This window comes from Danio rerio, chromosome 12, assembly GCF_052040795.2.
Source record: "Danio rerio strain M-AB ecotype USA chromosome 12, GRCz13ab, whole genome shotgun sequence".
NCBI classification, from domain to species: Eukaryota; Metazoa; Chordata; class Actinopteri; order Cypriniformes; family Danionidae; genus Danio; species Danio rerio.
In genome coordinates this window covers 5,814,158-5,836,251 of record NC_141032.1, presented here as the reverse complement: position 1 = coordinate 5,836,251, position 22,094 = coordinate 5,814,158, and the positions used below count along the sequence as shown (strand labels likewise).

The 22,094-nt window shown below is 36.6% G+C and overlaps 1 protein-coding gene across 25 annotated transcripts in view; it reads right to left on the bottom strand.

Annotated features, from left to right (window-relative positions):
* plce1 (phospholipase C, epsilon 1) overlaps positions 1-21,114 on the bottom strand; it is a 159,872-nt gene extending 138,758 nt beyond the window's left edge. For 24 of the 25 annotated variants that reach the window (XR_015503546.1, XR_015503547.1, XR_015503548.1 and 21 more), the window contains exons 1-2: positions 20,912-21,114; positions 8,859-10,161 (exon numbers count right to left, since the gene is read on the bottom strand). Coding sequence is in view for 16 of the 25 variants with exons in the window: in XM_087275309.1 (XP_087131435.1) it covers positions 8,859-9,950 (1,092 nt within the window). In the remaining 9 variants the exon portion in view is untranslated. 25 annotated transcript variants of the gene reach the window in all.
* Positions 21,115-22,094: the final 980 nt, after the last annotated feature.

Here is a 22,094-nt window from a genome sequence, read left to right as displayed (position 1 = left end):
GAAAGAACTTTTGAGTGAACTGTAACAAATTATTTTGGTATGATTGACAACCTCCCATAACCCCAATCCACCCCCTTAGTGTTCTCCAAGTAACTCCAAGTATTCCCTTTATTTTTTGAGCAGCACAAGTGCTGAGCAACACTCTATCACTGTTTATTGCAAAACCCCACATTGACACTATGTGGGTCCAGAACAACAAATCAATGAAATGCTAAACCTAAAAATGTGAAGGCAAATTGGTTTGGTTTCAGCAATGGCTATAACACATTTACTGCATACATTGACTTACCAACTCAGTGAACTCATTTTTCACCTATAAGGAATGAATAAAAAGGTGAAGGAGGCAGGGTTTTAGTGCCTCTGAGGGGAAATAAAGTCTAATGTCTTAAGCCAGTGTAGCAAGACCCAGGGTACGCTCTGAAACAGAGTTCCACTGTCCCGGCCAGCAGGAGAAACCAGACAGCGCTGGAACAACCCTTAACACAACAAGCAGTGCTTTTTACAAGTCTACCAGTAAAACGTCTGCCTTAGCTCGGACATAATACACTGCATAATAGATCTGAAGTCCTGCTGAAACAGACAGCAGTCACCCACTAAATCATCAGTCATTAAAACCTCAAGCTGAAACGTTTCGTGTCTTTATCATGCACCAACTTGAGCTTTGAGCGCTCCAGCATGGAGGAATTTCCTCAGCAAGAAAGATTTCCTCCTAAGGGTCATTCATCACGAGCAAAATTAACTGCTGGCCAGTTTCCATTTGTTAAAAACACTGGAAACGTTAAATATACCAAAGAAAATTACAAAATGACTGTGAAACTGCGGTTCACTCTTGCAGCACTGCTAATATCATTTACTGTAGCGCTGTACAATAAATGGCTTGGGATTTTTCTCAATTGAAAACTACTGTGGATAAAAGCATCTGGTGAATGAATAAAGGAAATGAATGACACTTTGTATTAAATATGTCATGGTTGAATTCAATTGAAACATTTTAGGTGAAAAAAAAAGTTAAATTATATAAATAAGTCAATACAGATAAACTACATAATATACGTTCCACATATTATCAAACCAACAGCAGTGGTTTGTTTTTATTTAAAATAAATAGTTTAGACTTAGTTCATATGCGTTAGTAAAATTTAGTAAGTGGTAGACCCTCATTTCAAAGTAATTTAGGTCACAAACTATATCTAGTGTAAAGTCTATAAAAACCTTCTTGCTTTACTTATAAGTGCATGTCTTATCCCACTGAAGAGGAGCTTTTCCATCAAATGTATAAAGGAATGCAGCACATTAATCCTTGCCATGGCTTGTAATTTTTTATAAAGTGTTTTGGAGTTGTTTGTCATTATGTGGTAGCGCAGCTAAGCCCTAGAAACCACTCAGGACAGTATTGTGGGTAGATTCTAGCCAAAATCTTAACTCTAAGGTCCAAACCTAAATTTTCATCAATGTCAAATTTCCAGAAATATTGGTTTTAACTAAAATATATTTTAACTAATATGCACATCCACCCTTTTAAAAAATCAAATGCCTTTTCTATTTAAAAATACAACAACATTAACATGCTAATGTGACAAATGACATTTAATTTAAGTGTCAGCAATTTTCATAAACAAAACACAACCGGATGTAGGTCAAATACCAATAATGGGCACTGTCTGTATCAGTTGACTAAACTTTTGTTTGGCTTTTGACACTTCCCAATTCCAACTATCAAACTGGGGTGCGTTTCAGAAAACCATTGTTAGCCTGCTAAGGTAAGTTCCGTCATTACAAACATAGTTGGTATATTTTGTGTTTCATAAATCCATCGTTCCAACAAACATTCGCAAACTCATATGCTTGCAACTACACCTCTGGAGCTGTAGTTAGAAACATAGTTCCTGGCTGTGTTCTATTCCAACTTATCCCCCCTATACCCTATTCATTTAGAACATTTTAATATTTAAACTTGGAATTATAAAAAAAAAAAAAAAAAAAAAAAAACATTAAAGTCATCTCTCTTAGGTGTAATTTGCTTTCAAAGTATTTTTACAGTTCAGTTTTAGTGATCTTCATGTTTACAATTGCGCTCCCTTAGCAGTGCACTTTGAAAACATTGATGTAATTTTAAACACAACCGTGTCTCATAACGAAAGCTATAGGTGACCTATCATTTAAAAGAGGAATTTATGTTACGTCTCCAAAGCTTGTGAAAACACAGCATTTGTTAATGCTTTTATTTATAGTAGGTTATTTATTAAGTATCTGCACTGTATATGACACGGGCATGTTGGTTAGAACATTTCTGCAGTGGTTTGCTTGTGTCAAATTGTAAAAGTAGATTTAAAAATTTAAAAATAAATAAACAATATCCTACTTAATAATAATAATAATAATAATCATTATCATCATCATCATCATCGATAATATTATTAATATTATTATTAAACTATGATTTTTTTCATCTCCTAATAAATATTAAATATTAAATTTCATTTCTTAATAAATTGCCTCATTATTTATTTATTTATTTATTTATATGATCTATATATGATTTTAGAATACATGTTAGCTTTTGTAAGAGATTTTATGTTTTAGAATAGAATAATGTAATATTAGTAAAGCAAACATTGGTCCTGTATGTGCCATTTATATATATTTTAATTAATATGGAAAACAAGTGTATGCTTTTACCAAAACTAATATTGGATTACATTACGATTTTGTTACATTATAAGTAACGTGGTTCAAACAATGAATCTGCCACAGAAACTACAGGTTTTGGGAAACACTCATCACTACATCGTTCTTTCCCCATGTAATGTAATGTATTTTTTATTTAGTGCCATGTCAGCAACCAAGGCTATCTTCATGGCAGGAATCTTTCAACAATAAATATACAATTTAAAAATCAACAAACAAAATAAAACATAAATTAAATAAGATTTTTTGTGTTAATACATGATAAAAATTCTAAAATCTTTTCTGGTTCCACTTTGTCAAAAATGTCCTTAAAAGAATTCATTTCATAAAAAGTCCTTCTGGAATCAGTAAAAGCAGGACAGTCCAGTAAAATATGTTTTACAGTGATAGGAGTTTTGCAGCACAAACACTGAGTGGGGTTTTCACCTTGGAGCAAAAATCCATGTGTAATTCTCGTATGTCCAATACGGCATCAGGTAAAAACTACTTGATCAAATCGATTCTTAAAATGTCTTAAAATTCTGTGTGAAACTTCAGGTTGGATTTCATGTAGTTTATTGTTTTCTAATGCATCCCATTCCTTTTGCCACTTGTTTAAAATGTAAGCGTTGATAAAAGGTTTCATCTCTGACGGAGGAATTTGGCATTTGTTTATTACTTGCTTCAAAGCATCTTTAGCAGCTGCATCAGCTCGCTCATTGCCTAAAAGCCCGACATGTCCAGGAACCCAGCAAAAAATGATGTGATAAAACTGATTTTGTAGTTGGTGAACTTTAGTTAAAATATTGTCAATCAAAGGATGATCATTTGTTGAAGATTCCATAACTTGGAGGCATGATTTAGAGTCTGTGAAAATGATGGATTTCTTTTGTTGTGCATTTTCTATGTACTCCAATGCTAAAAGTAAAGCGCGGGCTTCAGCTGTGAATATGGAGCATTCTTTAGGTAGACTGATTCCATGACTTTGTTCCCCTGTCACCATTGCTGCTGCTACATTACTTTCCATCTTTGAACCATCTGTGAAGATTGGTATGTGCTGAGAGTATTGAGTTCTGATATCCAGGTAATGTTGTTTGTACATATTGGGATGAGTAACTCCTTTCTTCTGGTGTCCTAGCTCCATATTGATTATAGGCATCTTTAAATTCCAGGGAGGCAATGAGTTGAAGTGTATTTGTTTTAAAATGTCCAGGTTTAAATTTAGATTTTGTAAGTGTGAATTGATACGTAAACCAAATGGTCTGATGGTTTTTGGCTTACTTTCGTATAATTGTACAAACTGAGGTTCGAAAACTGCAGTATAAGCTGGGTTATTCTTATTTGCCTTTAGTTTGATAGCATATTGTAATGAAAGTTTCAGCCGTCTATTTTGAAGTGAAGGTTCGTTAGCTTCAATGTACAGACTCTGAACGGGTGATGTTCTGAATGCTCCTAAAGCAAGCCGTAATCCTTGATGGTGGACTGTATTGAGGATTTGTTTATAAGATTTCCTGGCAGAGTCATAAATTATGCTTCCATAATCCAAACGAGATCGAATGAGTACTCTGTACAATCGTAAAAGTACAGTTAAGTCAGCACCCCAATTTGTTTTTGCCAACACTTTGATTATGTTCATAGCTTTGAGGCACTTGTTTTTCAAAAATTTTATATGAGGGATAAAAGTCATTTTGTTATCAAAAAGGAGACCTAAAAACTTGATTTCTTTAACAACTTTGATCATATTTCCATTGATAAAAAGTTCTGGATCATGATGAAGTGATCGCTGGATACAAAAATGTGTGCAAACAGTTTTTGTTTTAGAGAACTTAAAACCATTTTCGACAGCCCACTGGTTAATTTTGTGAATATTTAACTGCAATTGCCTTTCAATTGTATTCATGTTCTTCCCTCTGTAACAGATACATAAATCATCCACGTAGATGCTGCAGAACATATTTGGAGCAATGATTTCCACAATGCTATTTATTTTAATATTGAAGAGTGTGACCGAGAGTATACTTCCTTGAGGAACTCCGAGTTCTTGTTGGTGGGTATTTGAAAGGGAATTTCCCACTTGGACTCTGAAGTTTCTTCTAGTGAGAAAGTTTGAAATGAAGGTAGGAAGTTTTCCTCTAAATCCCATTTGGTGAAGATCTTTTAAAATTCCATATCTCCATGTTGTGTCATAAGCTTTTTCTAAATCAAAGAAAACAGCAACAACATGTTCTTTTCTGATGAATCCATCTCTGATATAAGTTTCTAGTCGGATTAACTGATCCAATGTACTCTTTCCACGTCTAAATCCACACTGGTAGTCAGTTAGTTGTTTGTTTTTTTCTATTGTCCAGACAAGACGGTTGTTAATCATTCTTTCCATCGTTTTACATAAACAACTGGTCAGAGCAATTGGTCTGTAGTTATTTGGATCAGTGTGGTCTTTTCCTGGTTTAGGTATAGCTATTACTGTTGCTTCTTTCCACGAAGCTGGAATTTTTCCCGAAGACCAGATGTTGTTGAACTCGTCCAGTAGAAGGCATAGTGAACTATATGGTAAGTGTTTTAAAAACTGGTAATGGATTTTATCTGGTCCAATGGCTGTATCATGTGAGCATTTTAAAGAATTTATTAATTCTTTAATTTTAAAAGGTTGATTATATACTTCTTTGTTGTCAGAATAAAAATTTAGTTCTTTGCATTCCTGCTGTGCTCGTATGATTTGAAATGCTGGGAGGCAGTTCTCTATTGATGAATTCTTTTCGAAGGCTTCAGCTAATGTATTTGCTATGTCCATTTCCTTTGTTTGAAGTATTCCTTGTTTTATAATATGTTGTATGCGAGTTCCATTTTCCTTTCCCTTCATTTTACGGATCATGTTCCAAATCTTCTTCATGGGAGTATAGTAAGTTAAGCTGGATACAAATTGTTTCCAGCTTTGTTTCTTTGCTTCATTTAGGGTTCTGCGAGCTTGGGCTCTACAAATTTTAAAATGGATAAAATTTGTAGTTGTTGGATGTTTATTAAAAGCACGTTCTGCTTTTTTCCGAGTTTCAATAGCTTTTTTACATTGTTCATTAAACCAGGGATTTGTCTTTCGTTGTGGTTTTGTTGATGTCTTTGGGATGGTTTCATCTGCTATAGCGATTAACTGCTGAGTGAAGTCTTCTATTGAGTTCTGATTATCTTGGGTAGCTGACATAAATTTTTCACAACACAAGGTTTGAAAGGTGGTCCAGTCTGCTTTCTTGAGTTGCCATCTTGAAGGTCTACTTGTTACATCCAATTGTGGAAATGTGAGGATAATTGGGAAGTGGTCACTCCCGCATAGATCATTCCATACTCTCCATGAACAGTCAAGTAAAAGATCAGCACTACATATTGTCAGATCGATTGCTGTATAAGTACCATGTCCTGGATGAAGATATGTTTTGGTTCCATCATTTAAAAGACATAAATCATTATTTTCTATAAAAGTTTCCATTCTTCTTCCTTTGGCATCACAGTGATCATCACCCCATAAGATGTTGTGGCTGTTAAAATCACCCATCAGTAAAAATGAAGTTGGTAATTGTGAAATAAGTTTGTCCAGTTCTTGAGGTATTACAGCTTCATGAGGTGGGATATAGATAGAGCATATTGTAATTGTTTTATGTAGAGTAAGTTGAACTGCTGTTGCTTGTAATTGAGTGTCCAATACAACTTGACTGTGGATAATGTCGTTTCTCACTAGGATAGCTGATCCTCCAGAGGGTCGTTGTATGTTTGGTCCACATATACTAATCATATTAAAACCTTTAAAAGTTAAGGCATCATTTGGAGATAAGTGGGTTTCCTGAATACAATAGGCAAGTGGGTTAAAAACAGAATTTAAATGCTGTAATTCTGCAAAGTTGGTTTTTAGTCCCCGACAATTCCACTGTATTATGTGATTGTTTATTCTCAAGTGGGAAATATAGGTACAGGTCCTTTATTTTTACATTTAGGTGAGAGACTACGACTACGACTGGTCGTTGTCTCCGTCATTTCAATATCTTTAGGATTGTCATCTTTGTGAGTTCGACATTTATCTTGATTTGGTTGTTGATTTGTTGTACTTGGAGTTTTCTTTTTCACTTTTGATTCTTTCTGTTCTAGGTATAAGTCTTGAATTGGTCCAGTTTGAATGAGTTCATTTTTTGTTTTTTGGGAAGTTGAGTTTTTGGTGTTGCTTATGGTTTGAGGTTTGTCCTTGAATAGCCAAGTTAGATCCGTCTGACAACTTATTGATTGAGTTTTTGGTGTGACTGCAACAGAATAGGGCTTTTTCAGACAGAAGGCAGGAAGAGCTTCAACTATTTTACGAGCTTCAGGATAACTCATCTTCCTTGTGTGTTTTATTTTTTGTATTTCTTTCTCTTTATGCCAAATGGGACAATTCTTTGATGAGGCTGCATGATCTCCAAGGCAGTTTTTACATTTAGGAGGTTTTGTGCAGTTCATTCCATGATCATCCTCACCACAGTTTTGACATGTTGTCTTATTTTTGCATCCTGCAGATCCATGACCAAATTTCTGGCATTTAAAACATCTCAGTGGATTTGGTATGAATATATCTACAGCAACACTTAAATATCCAAGTTTGATTTTCTCTGGTGGTTGTGGTCTGTTGAAGGTCAGGATGTATGTTCCCGTTTTAATCATCTGCCCATCCTTTTTGATGATTATTCTTTTTACGTCGATTACACCTATTGGTTTTAATTCTAAAGCGATTTCAGATTCGTCCATATCTTGTAATTCTCTGGTGCGGATTACACCTTTGCTGTTGTTCAGGGTAGAATGAGGAAATGCTTTCATAGTAATTCCAGCCAAAGTTGTTGCTTGTAGTAAATTTTCTGAGTTAGCTTTCCTAGCACATTCCACCAAAATTTGTCCAGATCGCAGCTTTTTAATGTCTTTTACTGTTCCTGCAATTCCTGTGATTCCTTTGTGGATCGCAAAAGGGGACAGTTTGGTCAGGGGCATGTCATCAGTCAGTGATTCCAGTACAATAAATCTTTGCCAGTTTTCATTTTCAGATGGGAAATTAAAACCAGTTCTTAGTTCAGTCTCCAAGTCTTGTTCCAATATCCGTTTTTTAGTGTTTTGATTTTTTGCCATAATGTTTAGATATTTGTTCTTCATCTCTGCTCCTCACCCACCTCGGAGTCCTACAAGGGGATGTACAGAGCCACGGACATCCACTGGATGTACATCAAGGATACAGTGATGATATACTTGAGCATATAAACACAGGGTCTATAATACTCAATTGACCCTATGCCAGCGCCTTCCGGGAGAAAGGCAAGTCCTGACAAGCCGATTGATTGGAATGGGCCTTTCCAATCTCTCGTCTAGTTGAAGTATGAGCCAAAGTGATGTGTTGGATAATTGATAGCCGCAGCAAATCAAAATCCTCAATCACCAGGATCTCTTCCTCCACCAACACGAGTCGCAACTCACGGCCAACAAGTTGCCCCATTTGTCGCCTCTTACGAACAGCAAGGGGGTGCTAGGGACCTATTCTACCCCGGGTCCCCACGGGGTCGTTCTTTCCCCAAATGATGAATCGTAACTGTAATAGTTCAGCCGCAAGTTACGTCTCTTTGGTAAAGAAGAATTCATCTATTAAGTGCGCTTTATCTGCATGATTCTGATATGAGATGGAGTCTTGAAGGTGGGCTCTTTTGAATTAGGCCAGATCAGAAGATCTCACTCTATACATCATCATGGTCAGTACAAAAGCAACCACCCCACAAATCTCTACAAATTGATAGTCACTGAATACGCAACCATCTAACAAAGAACCCTGAATCCTTGAATGTCCCTTACTCGTATTTTTATTATATACTGTTTTTTTTAAAATACATTTATGCATATATAGCAATAGCAATCACCACCAACTAAGCACCCCAAAAAACAATTGAAGAATGCAAGGTTCAATCATAATTACTTGCACAATGATAATTAAAAGCACACTTGATAAAACAGCCAAGGGTTTCACTTATGGTTATTTCACAACATGCACTTTAACATAAACATTCAGTGCAGGAACTGTGGCACCAACTGTGAGAGAGGTCCATAAATAGAGCTTTAACATAACACCTGAACAACCACCAGTTCATAAAGGAAGCATTCATACCAAGTGGAGATTTAATGAAAAGAGAAATTGACCTTACCTCTGCAAGCCTGGCCCCGGGATAGGCGAGAAGGGCCCTGGAAACCTGCAGCTGGATGGCCTGAAGCGCTTTGCTGTGTCCGCTCGCCTCATGCCTGCTCCTCTCATTGCACACAGACTCCCAGATCCTGTCAGAGATGCAGCCGGTGGGTAGAGTCTTCACTATAGCTTTAGTGCCTGTGCACACGGTCTTTTTAAATTTCTGGTTGTTCTTGAGATATCTCCTGACCAGCACAGTAGATCGATCTTTCCTGTTACGCACAAACTCGCTGTCGGATACGGTGCCCTCGCCATCACTACTGTCAGGTACAGAGAACCTGAAGGGTTTGGACCTCTTAAGGGGCTTACCTTTAGAGCACATGGGTTTGGTGTTTCTGTTAAGCCTTTCTAGGCTAGAGAATCCATTTTTATGGCACACGGCACACAAAAAGTCCAGTCTGTTTCGCATCTTATTATTCTCGGCAGTGCCGCAACCGTTGGCGCATTGAGGGCCTTGTGGTGTGGATACTGGCACACTGCTTCTCCTCAAATCCAACCCACAGAAAGGCAGGTTCTCCATGTTTTGGCTGATGACTAATTCCTTTGGGCACAGTTCCCCATCTGAGCCACTCAATGTTGGTCGAGGTTCATCAAGGGAAGTAATACCAGAAGAAAAAGCTTCTGCTTTCCTCTTTTGGGGAACCGTTCCCCAGCTTCTAGGAGAAAAAGTATTCTTCGGGCAGCCTTCTGCATTTTCCACTGAATCACAAAACCCACACATATGGAAATTGTAGGATCCTTCTTCCCTGTGCCTTATAGCCTCACAGCTGCAGTTTTTGGACCTGAAGGTCTCATCTAAGCAATCCAAACTCTTAGACCTGATATCCAAAGACTTCCATATTCTGCACACTGTGCCCACTGAGTCCCCCTCCAAATGTACTGGTGTCTGAGGGGGTGTGCCCCCAGGCAAACTGTAGTTCATTAATAAACGAGCATCTCCATTACTTGAAGTCTCCTTACCAAGACTCTTCACTCCCAGTACAGGCGAAGCCCTATTGGAGGCCATGGAGCTCTTGATGCCAATATGCGCTTGTCTCTCAACATGAAGCCTCATATCACTGGACGCCCGATGTCAGATTCTTCTTGCTCAACTTACAGGGAGGACAAACATCTGGCTAGAGAAGATGGCCTCAGGATCAGGAAGAGCATATCATTGAGTCTGTCTGAAGAAGAAGCTGCCTGAGAAAATGACAGCTGTGTCTTCTCAAGTTGTTTGTCCTTCTCGATTTAACTTCTTGTCTCAAGGCCTTAAGATGCTGAGAATACTAGACAAGAGGGAAAGCCAGAAGAAAAACACATATCAATAAACAACATCTCTTACCACACAGCATTTACAGTGACCTGCATATATTCCCTGAATCAGTAAAGAAATACGGCAAACTAAAACATACTGTAACTATAACTCAACACATTGGTTTTACTTGGCCCGGGCAAGGGTAGAAAGATTTCTCAATCCTTATCAGAGCCAGGCTGTTTTGTGTCTTGCTAGGTGCTATCTAGGGAAGTTGTTAAAACTGCACCCCACCACAAATAAAACATTGTTTAAAATGCTGAAAAAAATATCGGACATGATGCACATTCTGCACATTCTACCAGGATGAAATGAAAATTCACATCCACGTAAAAACATCTCCCACTCAGGAAATCACACAGCTGTCCAAAATCTCACTGCAGTCTGCAGCCCCCCGGCCTTATAAATACACACGGGTCTCTGGAATGTGAAGCTTGGCTTGGCGGGGTTAGTCAGAATGAGATAAAAGGGGGGCATTCGCTGCAGTGATTCTGGGTGAATTCATCCCATCAGAGTATTCAAACATGGCTTAGTTCCCACACCCACACGGTCAACAATAAATCAGTGCGCTAACACAGCGAGGAGTATTTCTTTCATAACTCAGCACTTGACTGCTTGTAATCAGATGTCCTCTATGAAGGGGAAAAAGTGTTAAAGATACTACAATACCACTACTTTGTGAAGGGAATACAACAATCAGTGCTGACTGTCTAGAAATAATGTGTTTTAATTTCTGGAAAAAAAAAATCTAATGCAAAACTAAGCAATTATTAATTCCCCACAGCGGTTTTGTGGGATGTGGGAGTTCCATAAAAAAAAAAACATTTTGAAAAAGATGAGAAAGTCAGATCAAATGGAGGAGATTCAGAATGATAATTGAATCATAGCTCGTCCAACACAATTTTAAAACATTAATATTAGGGCTGCTCGATTTTGGGAAAAATCATAATCATGATTATTCAAAACGATTATCAGTTGAAGTCAAAATTATTAGCGCTCATGAGAATTTTTTTTTTAAATTACTATTTCCCAAATTATGTTAAACAGACCCAGGAATTTTAACATTATTTCCTCTCATTTTTTTTTCTTCTGGAGAAAGGCTTATTTGTTTTATTTTAGCTAGAATAAAAGCAGGTATAAATATTTTGAAACCCATTTTAAGGTCAATATTATTAGCCCCCTTAAGCAATATATTTTTTGGATTGTCTGCAGAAGAAACTACTGTTATACAATGACTTGCTTAATTATCCTAATTAAGCCTTTGAATTGCACTTTAATCTGAATGCTTGTATTTTAAAAAAAACATCAAGTAAAATGTTATGTACTGTCATCATAGCAAAGATAAAACAAATCAGTAATTAGATATGAGATATCAAAACTATTATGTTCAGAAATAAGTTTTAAAAAAAACTTCTTTCCATTAAACAGAAATTTGGGAGGAAAAGGGTTGCTAATATTCTGGAGGGCTAATAATTCTGACTTCAACTATATATATACAGTTATTTTCCACCCTGCAAAGGAAAGAGAAATAAATACAATAGAATAAAAATATGAAACAAACTGTGATTTAAGCATCTTCACTGTAAGAAAAACACTTTAGCTACAAAATTCTTCAGTCAAGAGCAGCGAGGGATTTTCTCATCGTTTGATTAATGATAAAACAGGCGGCAGCATATTGCGCTATGGTTTCTCTTTCACGTGTCTTTTGATTCTCAACTCGTTTGTTTATTACGCAAATGAGGGTTAATATGAATAAATCACTAATCACCACGTTTTGACACTTATTTGACCATTAAAGCGCTCACGTTAAGATTACTTTAGATGTCTGCGCTCCTCTGCTCGACTCTGTGTGCGAATGAGACCGAATGCTGACCGCGTGCTTATGCGTGTTGCACACACACATAAGCAATCGTTCTTTCGCGCTTTTAGTATATGATGCAATAATCGTTTATCTCGATTAATGGTTTTTCATAATCGTTAAAAGCCAAAATCAAAATCGGATTTTCAATTAATTGAAATATACACACATATACTTTAGGATTGTCACAATACTGGATTTCTGCCAGTGAGCATAAAAAACAGTTTATGGAAATGCCATGATGTGCTGGCTGAGCACACTGTAAACCATCTGAACTGTTGTTTTAGTCATTCTAAAACGCCTTACCGTTTCAGTATTTGTGTTACTATATTATTAATGACCTCCAGAATCAAGAGCGTCTGTGCTCCACGTCTGACACCTTCAAACGTCACCGCACGTTCACTGCATGTCAGGTTTGCCTTCTGAGGGGCAAGTCATTTATTAGATGAAAAAATAAGATTGACGCAGCTTCTCCTACTGCAGCAAATGCAGTTTTTACTGTTGATATTTGGCACCAAATAATCCGGAAGTGACGATTTTGTTCACTTTGACTCGTTGGATGGAAACGCTGCTTCATTCACTTGCCTTTTATGCGATAATCCAGTTTTGTGCATAAAGTTCATTCGCATTTTTGGATGGAAACATAGCTTGTGATTGGCTGTGAAGGTCATCAGTTCTCCGAACTCACTGCTGTTTACTGAGTGTAACCACAGATACAGGGACACTGGAGCGTTTTAAAGTCACATCGACCAGCTGTATTGTCTTTAAGCTGACATACGAGCGATCCGCTGATGAATCGCAGCTTTACAATGCTCCGGTGTCCCTGTATCTATGATTACACTCAGTAAACACCGGTTGGTTTGGTGAACTGCTGACCTTCACAGCCAATCACAGTGATTTATGTTGAGCATGTGAACACAATGGCAAATCAGCAGTGTTTAAGAACGTGCTCAACAGCCATCAAATGTTCACAGGACATGGATGTTTTTAAAATTGCAGTATCGATTGGTACCAAATTTCAGTATTGTGACAACCCTAACATACTGTGGCATATTTGATTATCAGCTTAGTTTAGATGTTCTCAAGCAAAGCTTAAGAAAGAGCTTTGAATGAAGGGAAATGACATTTTTAGAGCAATACAGCACACTGTGAGTATACATTAAAACCAGTCTAAAATTACATTTAGGGTTTGATAATTTGGACCTGGAAGTGGTGATGTCAGGCTTAATAAGCAGATGAGGATGCTAAAGTTATGTCTCTGGCATATAAGACTTATATGTTCTTTTGTAAAGAATTGAAAGTAATAGGATGCAATACTTTGCAATGGAACGTAAAAAAAAAATTGGTCCCCTTGTAAAGTATTGCATCCTATTACAAACAGCAGGTGTTGAGGATGGCATATAAAATAACAGGGGATAGCACACTTCTTAAACAAATATTTGTAGTGGATGCCCCTTGGGCGATGTCTAAAGACAATAAGATGTTCCACAAATTGTTATAAATTTACTTTTGTACCTGAATTAATTTGGGTACGTAATAAATGTAGTTACTAGATGGATTATTCTTATTTATTATCATCATTTTGTATAAATTATTATTATTATTATTATTATTATTATTATTATTATTATTATTATTATACAGTTTTTGTTTGATGTTAAGTGCTGGTGTATGTTGTGTTAAGTGTTTCATTCTTGTTATATGGGTAGCACAACCATGTCAAAATGAATTGCCTCAAAAGGATTAATAAAGCTTTGAACTTAAAAACTTTAAGCTATGACACACAGAAAAGCAGCAGCATAATCTCTACAGGAAGATGTATGATTTATGATATCATTATTCTCGCTTTAAAGCCTAAAATTAAAAACAGCATTCACCCAAATGGAAAAAGATGCCTCAGTTTCTTCATCAGTAGGTCCACACGGGATCTGCGAGCGCAGAATTTTCAGATTTCTAGCCCATCATTGATTCTGTTTATTTACTTGTAAATGTGTGTAAATCTGTTTTTATTCAGATTTTAAATTAACTTCAGTAATATTATTAACTAACATGAAAATGTTCATAAGATTTATGTACAATGCAGTTTGTAAAGAAATATTTCTGTCTTTTAGTAGATATATTATATGAGAGACTTGCTTTGTTTACCAAAAAAAGTGGATCTAATTTGATTTGCATTGTAAAATAAGGTTTTAGTTATGATACTCCCAAAATCATTCCACATAAATTCATAGATTTTTACCAAAACTCTGCGCAGAAACAGCTAAAAGTGTCTGCAGATTCCCTCTGGCCCTAGGTGATGATTTTACTGTAACATGTGCAATATTGAACCTAAAAACAAATGCTCAGAGCTTAAGCAGTCATAACTTTTTTTAAGTGAATATTTTTTCAGAAGCCATTTTTTTAAGTTGAAGGTGATAAACAAGGCCTCAATCTGCATGTTTATGATTTTAGAAGAGTAAGGCTCCAAATGTTTTGTCCCAATTTGCACCCAGAATGCATCTCTCAACATACTTGAGCACAAAATGCATGCATTCCTGCTGTAGTATAAGATCACAAAACAGATAAACCAGACACACCCTTGTCCTTATGATCAACCGTCATGCGTCCACAAGAATTCATCTTGCAATGAATGTTATGAGGAGGAATTTCTTCTTTATTATGTTTTCATTCTGTACGGCTGTTTTCCTGTTGTCTGATAAAAATGACAGCGATATGAATCTAAAGTTTAAAGCATTATTGTCACTACTGTTACTGTGGTTTCAGTTGTGCAACAAACAACATTAGTAATACTTTTAATATTTGTAAAAGCACTGCAAGCCTTTATTTGTATTTGTTTGCATTATGATAGACTGTATACAATTTATCAAGGTCATTTCCTGTAATCCTTACAAATCACATGATCAAGTTGCAACGGAATCTGGTATATCAGCATATCTGCAGTGGGTGTTGCAGGGATTTAAGTTCTAAAAACCTGAACTTGTCAAAGACACTTCTAACTTATCTAAACTACTAGCTGCAGCAGCAAAGAAGCAGTCGCGTCTTTAGATTGGTGGGTGGGGAGAAGTGTCTGCTGAAGCATGAGGCCATTGTAATGCTTGGAAATTACGGGAATTCCCACCTCCCCAAAATCCACCTCCGCGCCCCCTCCTTCTCCCCTTCTTTTCTGAAGCCAGCACAAACTAATTATCTGTGCTAGCTTGATTCGGTTCCCATGCAATAGGCGGCTACTGGAGCAAACCGTCAGAAGAGCTCATTTTATTAAAACAAAGCTTAGCTGCAGGTAAACATCATTAGCTTTGTTTCCATCTAAAGATGCAAAATCAAAAAATTATGCACAAAAACTGGAATATTGCATAAAAGATTAGTAAATAAAGCAATGTTTTCATCCAATGAGGAATAGGGGGAAAAAAATCATCACTTCCTGTTTAACTGGCGCAAAACATCAAAATTAAAACCGGAATTTGCTTCGGTAGGAGAAGCTGCGTGAATCTTTTCTTTATTTAATAAATGACTTGCGCCTCAAAAGACGATGCCGATACACAATGAACGCGTGGTGGCGTTTGAAGGCATGAGATGCGGAGCACAGCTGCTCTAGACTATTCTGAAGGTCATTAATAACACTAAGAGCGTATTCACACCATATACAGTTGCTTTGAACTGGGCCAAAGCATGCTTGTCCTCCCTCCCGTCTCCCCTGACGGCCCGTACTCACATTACATTCGGGCCTGTGCACACTTATGTCATCAATGATGTGCTGTTCAGTAAGCGCTTTCGCTTAACACAGTGAAGGTTTCTTCAGTTATATCGATTAAGTCGTTTGAGATGCAGTGACAATATTTTGCCAAACAGATGAGCCACTTCTGATACTCAAACAATCATAAGTTCCTTGTGCTGCAGGAATTAGGAGGTTTGCTGAAGGTGCAACGTGCAGTGCAGAGAGGGGTTTGTGTCTTTAATAAACTTATACAGTTTGTGTTCATTGAACAGTAAGAATGATTAATAAATCCATAGGAAACAGTCCTTTAAAAGTCACGTCTCACTTTCAGTTTCGGGCTCAGGCACATTTTGCACTCACACACAAGCGTACCGTGCCAAAGCCCAAGTGAACCGCGCTCACGCCTCTTCCAACCGGGCCAGGGCCAGCCAAGTGAACCATGCCTGAGCCTGATTCAGACCACTCACACATCTAAAAAAATCCGGTAAACAAGCCTAGGCACGGTTCGGATAGCCTAGAGCAGGGATGTCAAACTGAATTCCAGGAGGGCCGCAGCCCTGCACAGTTTAGTTCCAACCCTAATTAAACACACCTGATCAAACTAATTGAGTCCTTCAGGCTTGTTTGAAACCTACAGGTAAGTGTGTTGGAGCAGAGTTGGAACTAAACTGTGCAGGGCTGCGGCCCTCCAGGAATTGAGTTTGACATCCCTGGCCTAGAGTGAGTAGGCCCTAATACTGAAATGGTTACGGTGTTTTATAATGACAAAAACAACATGTCAGATGCTTTAGAATGCGGTCAGCCTGCTGGTTTGTCGTCCATTCACACACATTTTCAACACCACATGACCTCTTATAAAAACAAAAATAAAAAACGAAAAAAAATTGAACATTGCAATATTTTGTTAGTCTGCGATATATTATTACGATATGAATTTTACCAGATTACTTGAATATCTCTATTTGGAAAAAGATTGGATTCTCTAGAGGAGTGCATCTGCTTAAAATCTGACAAACTATCTACAAGCAGAAATACAACAAAGAAATAGATTAAAATACACAGCTTATAGCTTTTACTTTTTTAGTTTTCTGAGTCTAACAGTATTCAGGTACAGTCCCTGAATGAAAAAATTAAAAGAAATTAATAAAATTATTCAAAATTAAAATTACAAATGGGTTCAATTTCTCATGCCTGAATGCTTTTAAAATCATTATACAGCCACAAGCCTTAAAACACATGCAAATGATAAATTACAACACAAACATTGCATATCCTGCGATGTGACTATTGCGAATTATCATGCGATATGAATGCTAAAACATTATATTGTGCAGCCCTAATACTGGAATTTGTTCTGTAAAAGTGTTTCCATTATAGTTTATGCACATTTTAAATTATTGAATAAAGAAAGGTTATCCTACTCAGTTATGCGCACACGTTTTTATGCACACCTTGGCGTTGGCATCTACGATTATTTAGTTAGGTGCATGGAAATAAAGCTAATGACAGCATACAGCATCTTCAGCTTAGCTTAACCTAGGCTAAAAACTCATAAATTAAACTAGGTCAACTGTTGATGATCTTTGACCTGTGTTAGTTACAGTTGAATACACAATACAGTAGGCATCATTGCCATTTATAGACTCAAACTATTCAGCCTCTTTATAGATATGACCACTGAAATAGTATTCAATTCATATAAAAATATAAAATTACAAGCAGATTTTATTTACTTAGTCTAACCTGAAAGTTTTACGTACGGTCATAACTTACAATTGTTTTCATTTGGTCAATGAAATTTAGTTATATTCATGAAAGAGGAGAGCCTTGTTGAGTCTGGTGACAAGCACCATTTTCAAAAGGTTATTATGTTGTGGTTTTTGATAAGTATTAGTTGCTGTTTATTTTTCCAAGTTCCAAGTACAATTGTTTACAGCTTTTGGATTTCTTTTTTTTTTTACATTTCCTAATATTGTGTATTTTATATTAATAATTGTACTGCTAAACTGTTTTATAGCTGTTTATTTTTGATGAGTTTAAAATAAAAACTCGTTCAAAACCTATTAGAGTTTCTTTCTTCTGTCGAACACAAAGGAAGTTATTTTGAAGAAAGCTGGCTGATGGTATCTATTGAATTCCATAGCAATTTCTTTATGTTTTTCTACTACGAAAGTCAATGGGTACCATAACCCCCATTTTTCTACATATTTTTTTAAAAAATGAATAAAATAAAAAATAAATGGGGGCTTAAAGGTTTGAAATCGCATAATTAAAAATTTACAAGCTAGTTTTATTTATTTAGTCTAACCTGAAAGTTATAAGTACGATCATAAGTTACAATTGTTTTCATTTGATCAATGAAATTTAGTTATATACATGAAAGAGGAGAGCCTTGTTGAGTCTGGTGACAAGCACCATTTTCAAAAGGTTATTATGTTGAGATCTGCGTATGTTTACTATTGGACAGTCATTTTTGGTGAGAATTAGTTGTTTATTTTTCCAAGTTTAAGATTTTTTAAAAAGTCAAATATTTGAATATATCATGTAATTGGTTGGAGAAGCCCCATTGGTCTCTATAAAGGATGCTTGTACAGAAATTACAGATGAAATTGATTGTTTTCATTGTTCTAGCTTGTATAGTTACATTATTTGTCAAAGTTCAAGTACAATTGTTTACAGCTTTTGGATTTCTTTGTTTGCATTTACTAATATTGTGCATTTTATATTATTAATTGTATTGTTTTACTGTTTGGCGACGCAGTGGCGCAGTATAGTGCTGCCGCCTCACAGCAAGAAGGTCGCTGGTTCAAACCTCGGCTCAGTTGGTGTTTCTGTGTGGAGTTTGCATGTTCTCCCATGGGTTTCCTCCGGGTGCTCCGGTTTCCTCCACAGTCCAAAGACATGCGTTACAGGTGAATTGGGAAGGCTAAATTGTCCGTAGTGTATGAGTGTGTGTGTGTGTGTGGATGTTTCCCAGAGTTTGGTTGCGGCTGGAAGGGCATCCGCTGTGTAAAAACGTGCTGGATAAGTTGGCGATTCATTCCACTGTGGCGACCCCGGATTAATAAAGGGACTAAGCCGACAAGAAAATGAATAAATAAATGTTTTCCTGTTTTATAACTGTATTATTTTTGATGAGTCTAAAGTAAAAATATTTTGACCAAAATTTGATTTAGTCTTTTGTCTTTTTAGTCTTTATAAAGGAGGACATCATTTCTTCCCAATAATGTATTAACAGATTTTGAAAAAATTAAAAATCATCATTTACGCACTCTTTACTCGTTCAAAACCTTTCCGTTCCGTTCCGTTCTTCTGTCGAACACAAAGGTGATGGTACCTATTGACTTCCCTAGTAGAAAAACATTTTTAAAAATTGCTATGGAAGTCAATGTGTAATATTAACCAGCATTTTTCTAATTTTCTTTTGTTTTGAATAGTAGAAAGAAATGGCTGCTTAAGGGTTTGAAATCGCATAATAATTTTTTTTGAGTGAACTATCCCTTCAAATGTTAGCGTGAAATAAAAAAAAATTAACTGAATAAAAAACAATAGTAATAATAAAGAAATTAAATGTATTTGATAGAACCTTCATAGCGTAAGCTATGCTAAATGTGCACTTTCTTTTTTTTTTTTTGGAGTTGGATCTAAACAAAATTATTGCATGGATATCCTTCCCAGTTAATGGAGATCGTCCAGGTAATTATTTGAGAGTACTTAGTGTATTAACCTCACTTTTGCCCTGGCTTGTTTGAGATAAGCACTTATTGGTGGGTATAATATTGCAATCTAAAATCCCAATTCCATGTGCAATGTTCTAAAATAATCTAAAACGTAAAGAACTGGAAAATCAAAACCACACATAAAATCAGCACATGCTCAAAAATGAAAGCGTTTTTGGATAATCTATTATGCAAATATGTATTCTGTTTCATACAGTTTCACAAACAGAAATCAGCTTTAATCTATCAGTTAAATTTAAGAAAGAAATCTCTAGATGACTCCTAGTACGTCCAAATACTCAGAGAAGATGTCAGTAAATCAGTGTTTGCCATCATAAAATTAATGTTTGACAATCTTTGACAGTTTGTGGGTGTGCCATGTGTTCTAGCCATACACATTCTTGTTTTGCTACCTGAAACTCAGGTGTGTCGACCCACATTAAGTTTCACAACATTGACACGAAGTGTAGTAAATCTGATTACTCACAATGTCATGCAAAAGTGTTCAAATTCTGGGTATTAATGGGTATTGTGTCATATACAGTAGTGTGCATTCTGTCATAACTGATCAAAGGTATGATTATAGAGCTTGTTTAGAGAAAGAACAGTAACCAACGCGCTTCCAAGGGTTTCTCCATTGAGTTCTCATAAAAACAATATGGCATGTGAACTAAATCAGACAAGTTTTCCATCTATTCAGATTTTCCAGGCTGGTAAATGAAAATGGATTGTATGAGTTTGAGCATAAAAACCCCAGGATCACTCGTGCAAGATCAGGTTACAGAGCTGGTCAGCTCAGTCACAGCACAGAGACTTTACTAGAGCAGCATAAGATTTCCATTAGAAGTAGATTTACCAAACGAGACTTGGGGAGCCCGTAGAGGCAGAAAAGGGGGGACCGAAATACGTCCCGCTGTTTTTCGGTAAATTCCCTTTACAGTCTTAAATGTTTCCTCTTTTTACATTTTTAAATAAACTGAATATGAATCTTGATATGTAACGCACAACTTAAAACCATCAATACGAAAACACCTGCATGACATTACTGAGAACCATCACTGACAAAAAGAAACAATTTACTATGGTATTACCGTGTTTTTTTGGTCATGTCCCAAACACTGTACCATCATGACATCGTGTTAATGAAATAATATTGTTTGTAGTATGTTAACGATACTAAGATATTAGGCTAATATAACCGAACTAAAGCTACTGAGTTGAGTGAAAACAAACGAGTTATGAAGCACATCGTCTTTCTTTCATTCATTTCCAATTGAAATCATCCGACAGCATAATTTATCAATTGACACGCTTCATGAAATGTTATTTTGACGTTCAACTGCAGGATGTTTGCTAAATGAACGGATAAACAGGAGAGTTCACAATACAAACATAACGTAAACACGTGCCAAAGATTGGAGAAGCAACTTACCGCGGCAACAGAAAGTCATCGTCTCACGCGCGAAACAGGATGAAACTTCATTGTGGTTTCAAAAAATGACTTCAGTTTAAACTGCAGAAAGTGTTTAAAAGCAGTACTGAGTTTCAGCTGGTCCGACGCGGGAAACTCAGTCAGCAGCAAACACAGCAGCACTACAGCACCGAGCAGCACAATAGCTGAACTGCAGAGGTGTCACTGCATAGGAATGTCTGAGGACTTTAACTCACTGTTCAGTCTCACTGACATACTTCACTACTGTCACAGAAGAAAACTTACATTTTCTTTCGGATATTACACGGGCACACCATACAAATAATACAACGATTTGTTTGTTTGTTTATTTTTTTTTTGAAATACATTAAATATTACTGTTACATACTAGTCATGTGTATCAAATATATTATAAATATAACAAACGGCGCATATACACTCAAACACATATCTTTCTGCTGCTTGTTTAAACTACTTATTTAAAATGAGCTGAAACAACATTTATTGAGTTTTTTGAGACAACTTAATAGTTTTAATTTGAATTCACTTCATTTTTAGGTTAACATGTTCCCGAAACATACATAAATTGTGTGGAAATCTGCAGTTTTAAAGGCTGGTTTATACTTCTATGTCAAGAAATCATGCCTTGCGCATTGCTATGCATTTATACTTTTGCATGCTGTTTGTGTTGCTCTGCAATAACACTTCTTCAGAAACATTACCTGACAGTGAGGTGTTTATGTTCCTCTGTGTCTAGTTTTTTTGCTGATGTTTTGTTTTTCTAAACGCTATCTTAATGTACAAGTAGCTTAAACTCGCTCATTCAGTCGGGAACCGGCGGACGTGCAACAGCTTTATTCATAAAGTAAACACAAAACAAAACTTTCAACCTGGAGCTCTTACATGGGACTCGACACTTGTAACTCTCGCTACGGGAATCGCACAGCTTTCGGCCCCACCCACACTTGTCAGTGCTACCAAGCCGACCAATCACAGAGCTAACGCTACGCACCGTTGCGACGTGTAGTTACTGTATGTTTTTTGAGCGACGGCGTCAGCCGCAGCCAGGGCTATGCAACCACACAAAGGCTGTGCACTGCCAGAGCATATGCCTGCACTTGACGCAGAAGTATAAACCAGCCTTTACAGTGTAACAGATGTTCGATCCTCAAATTTGATTGGC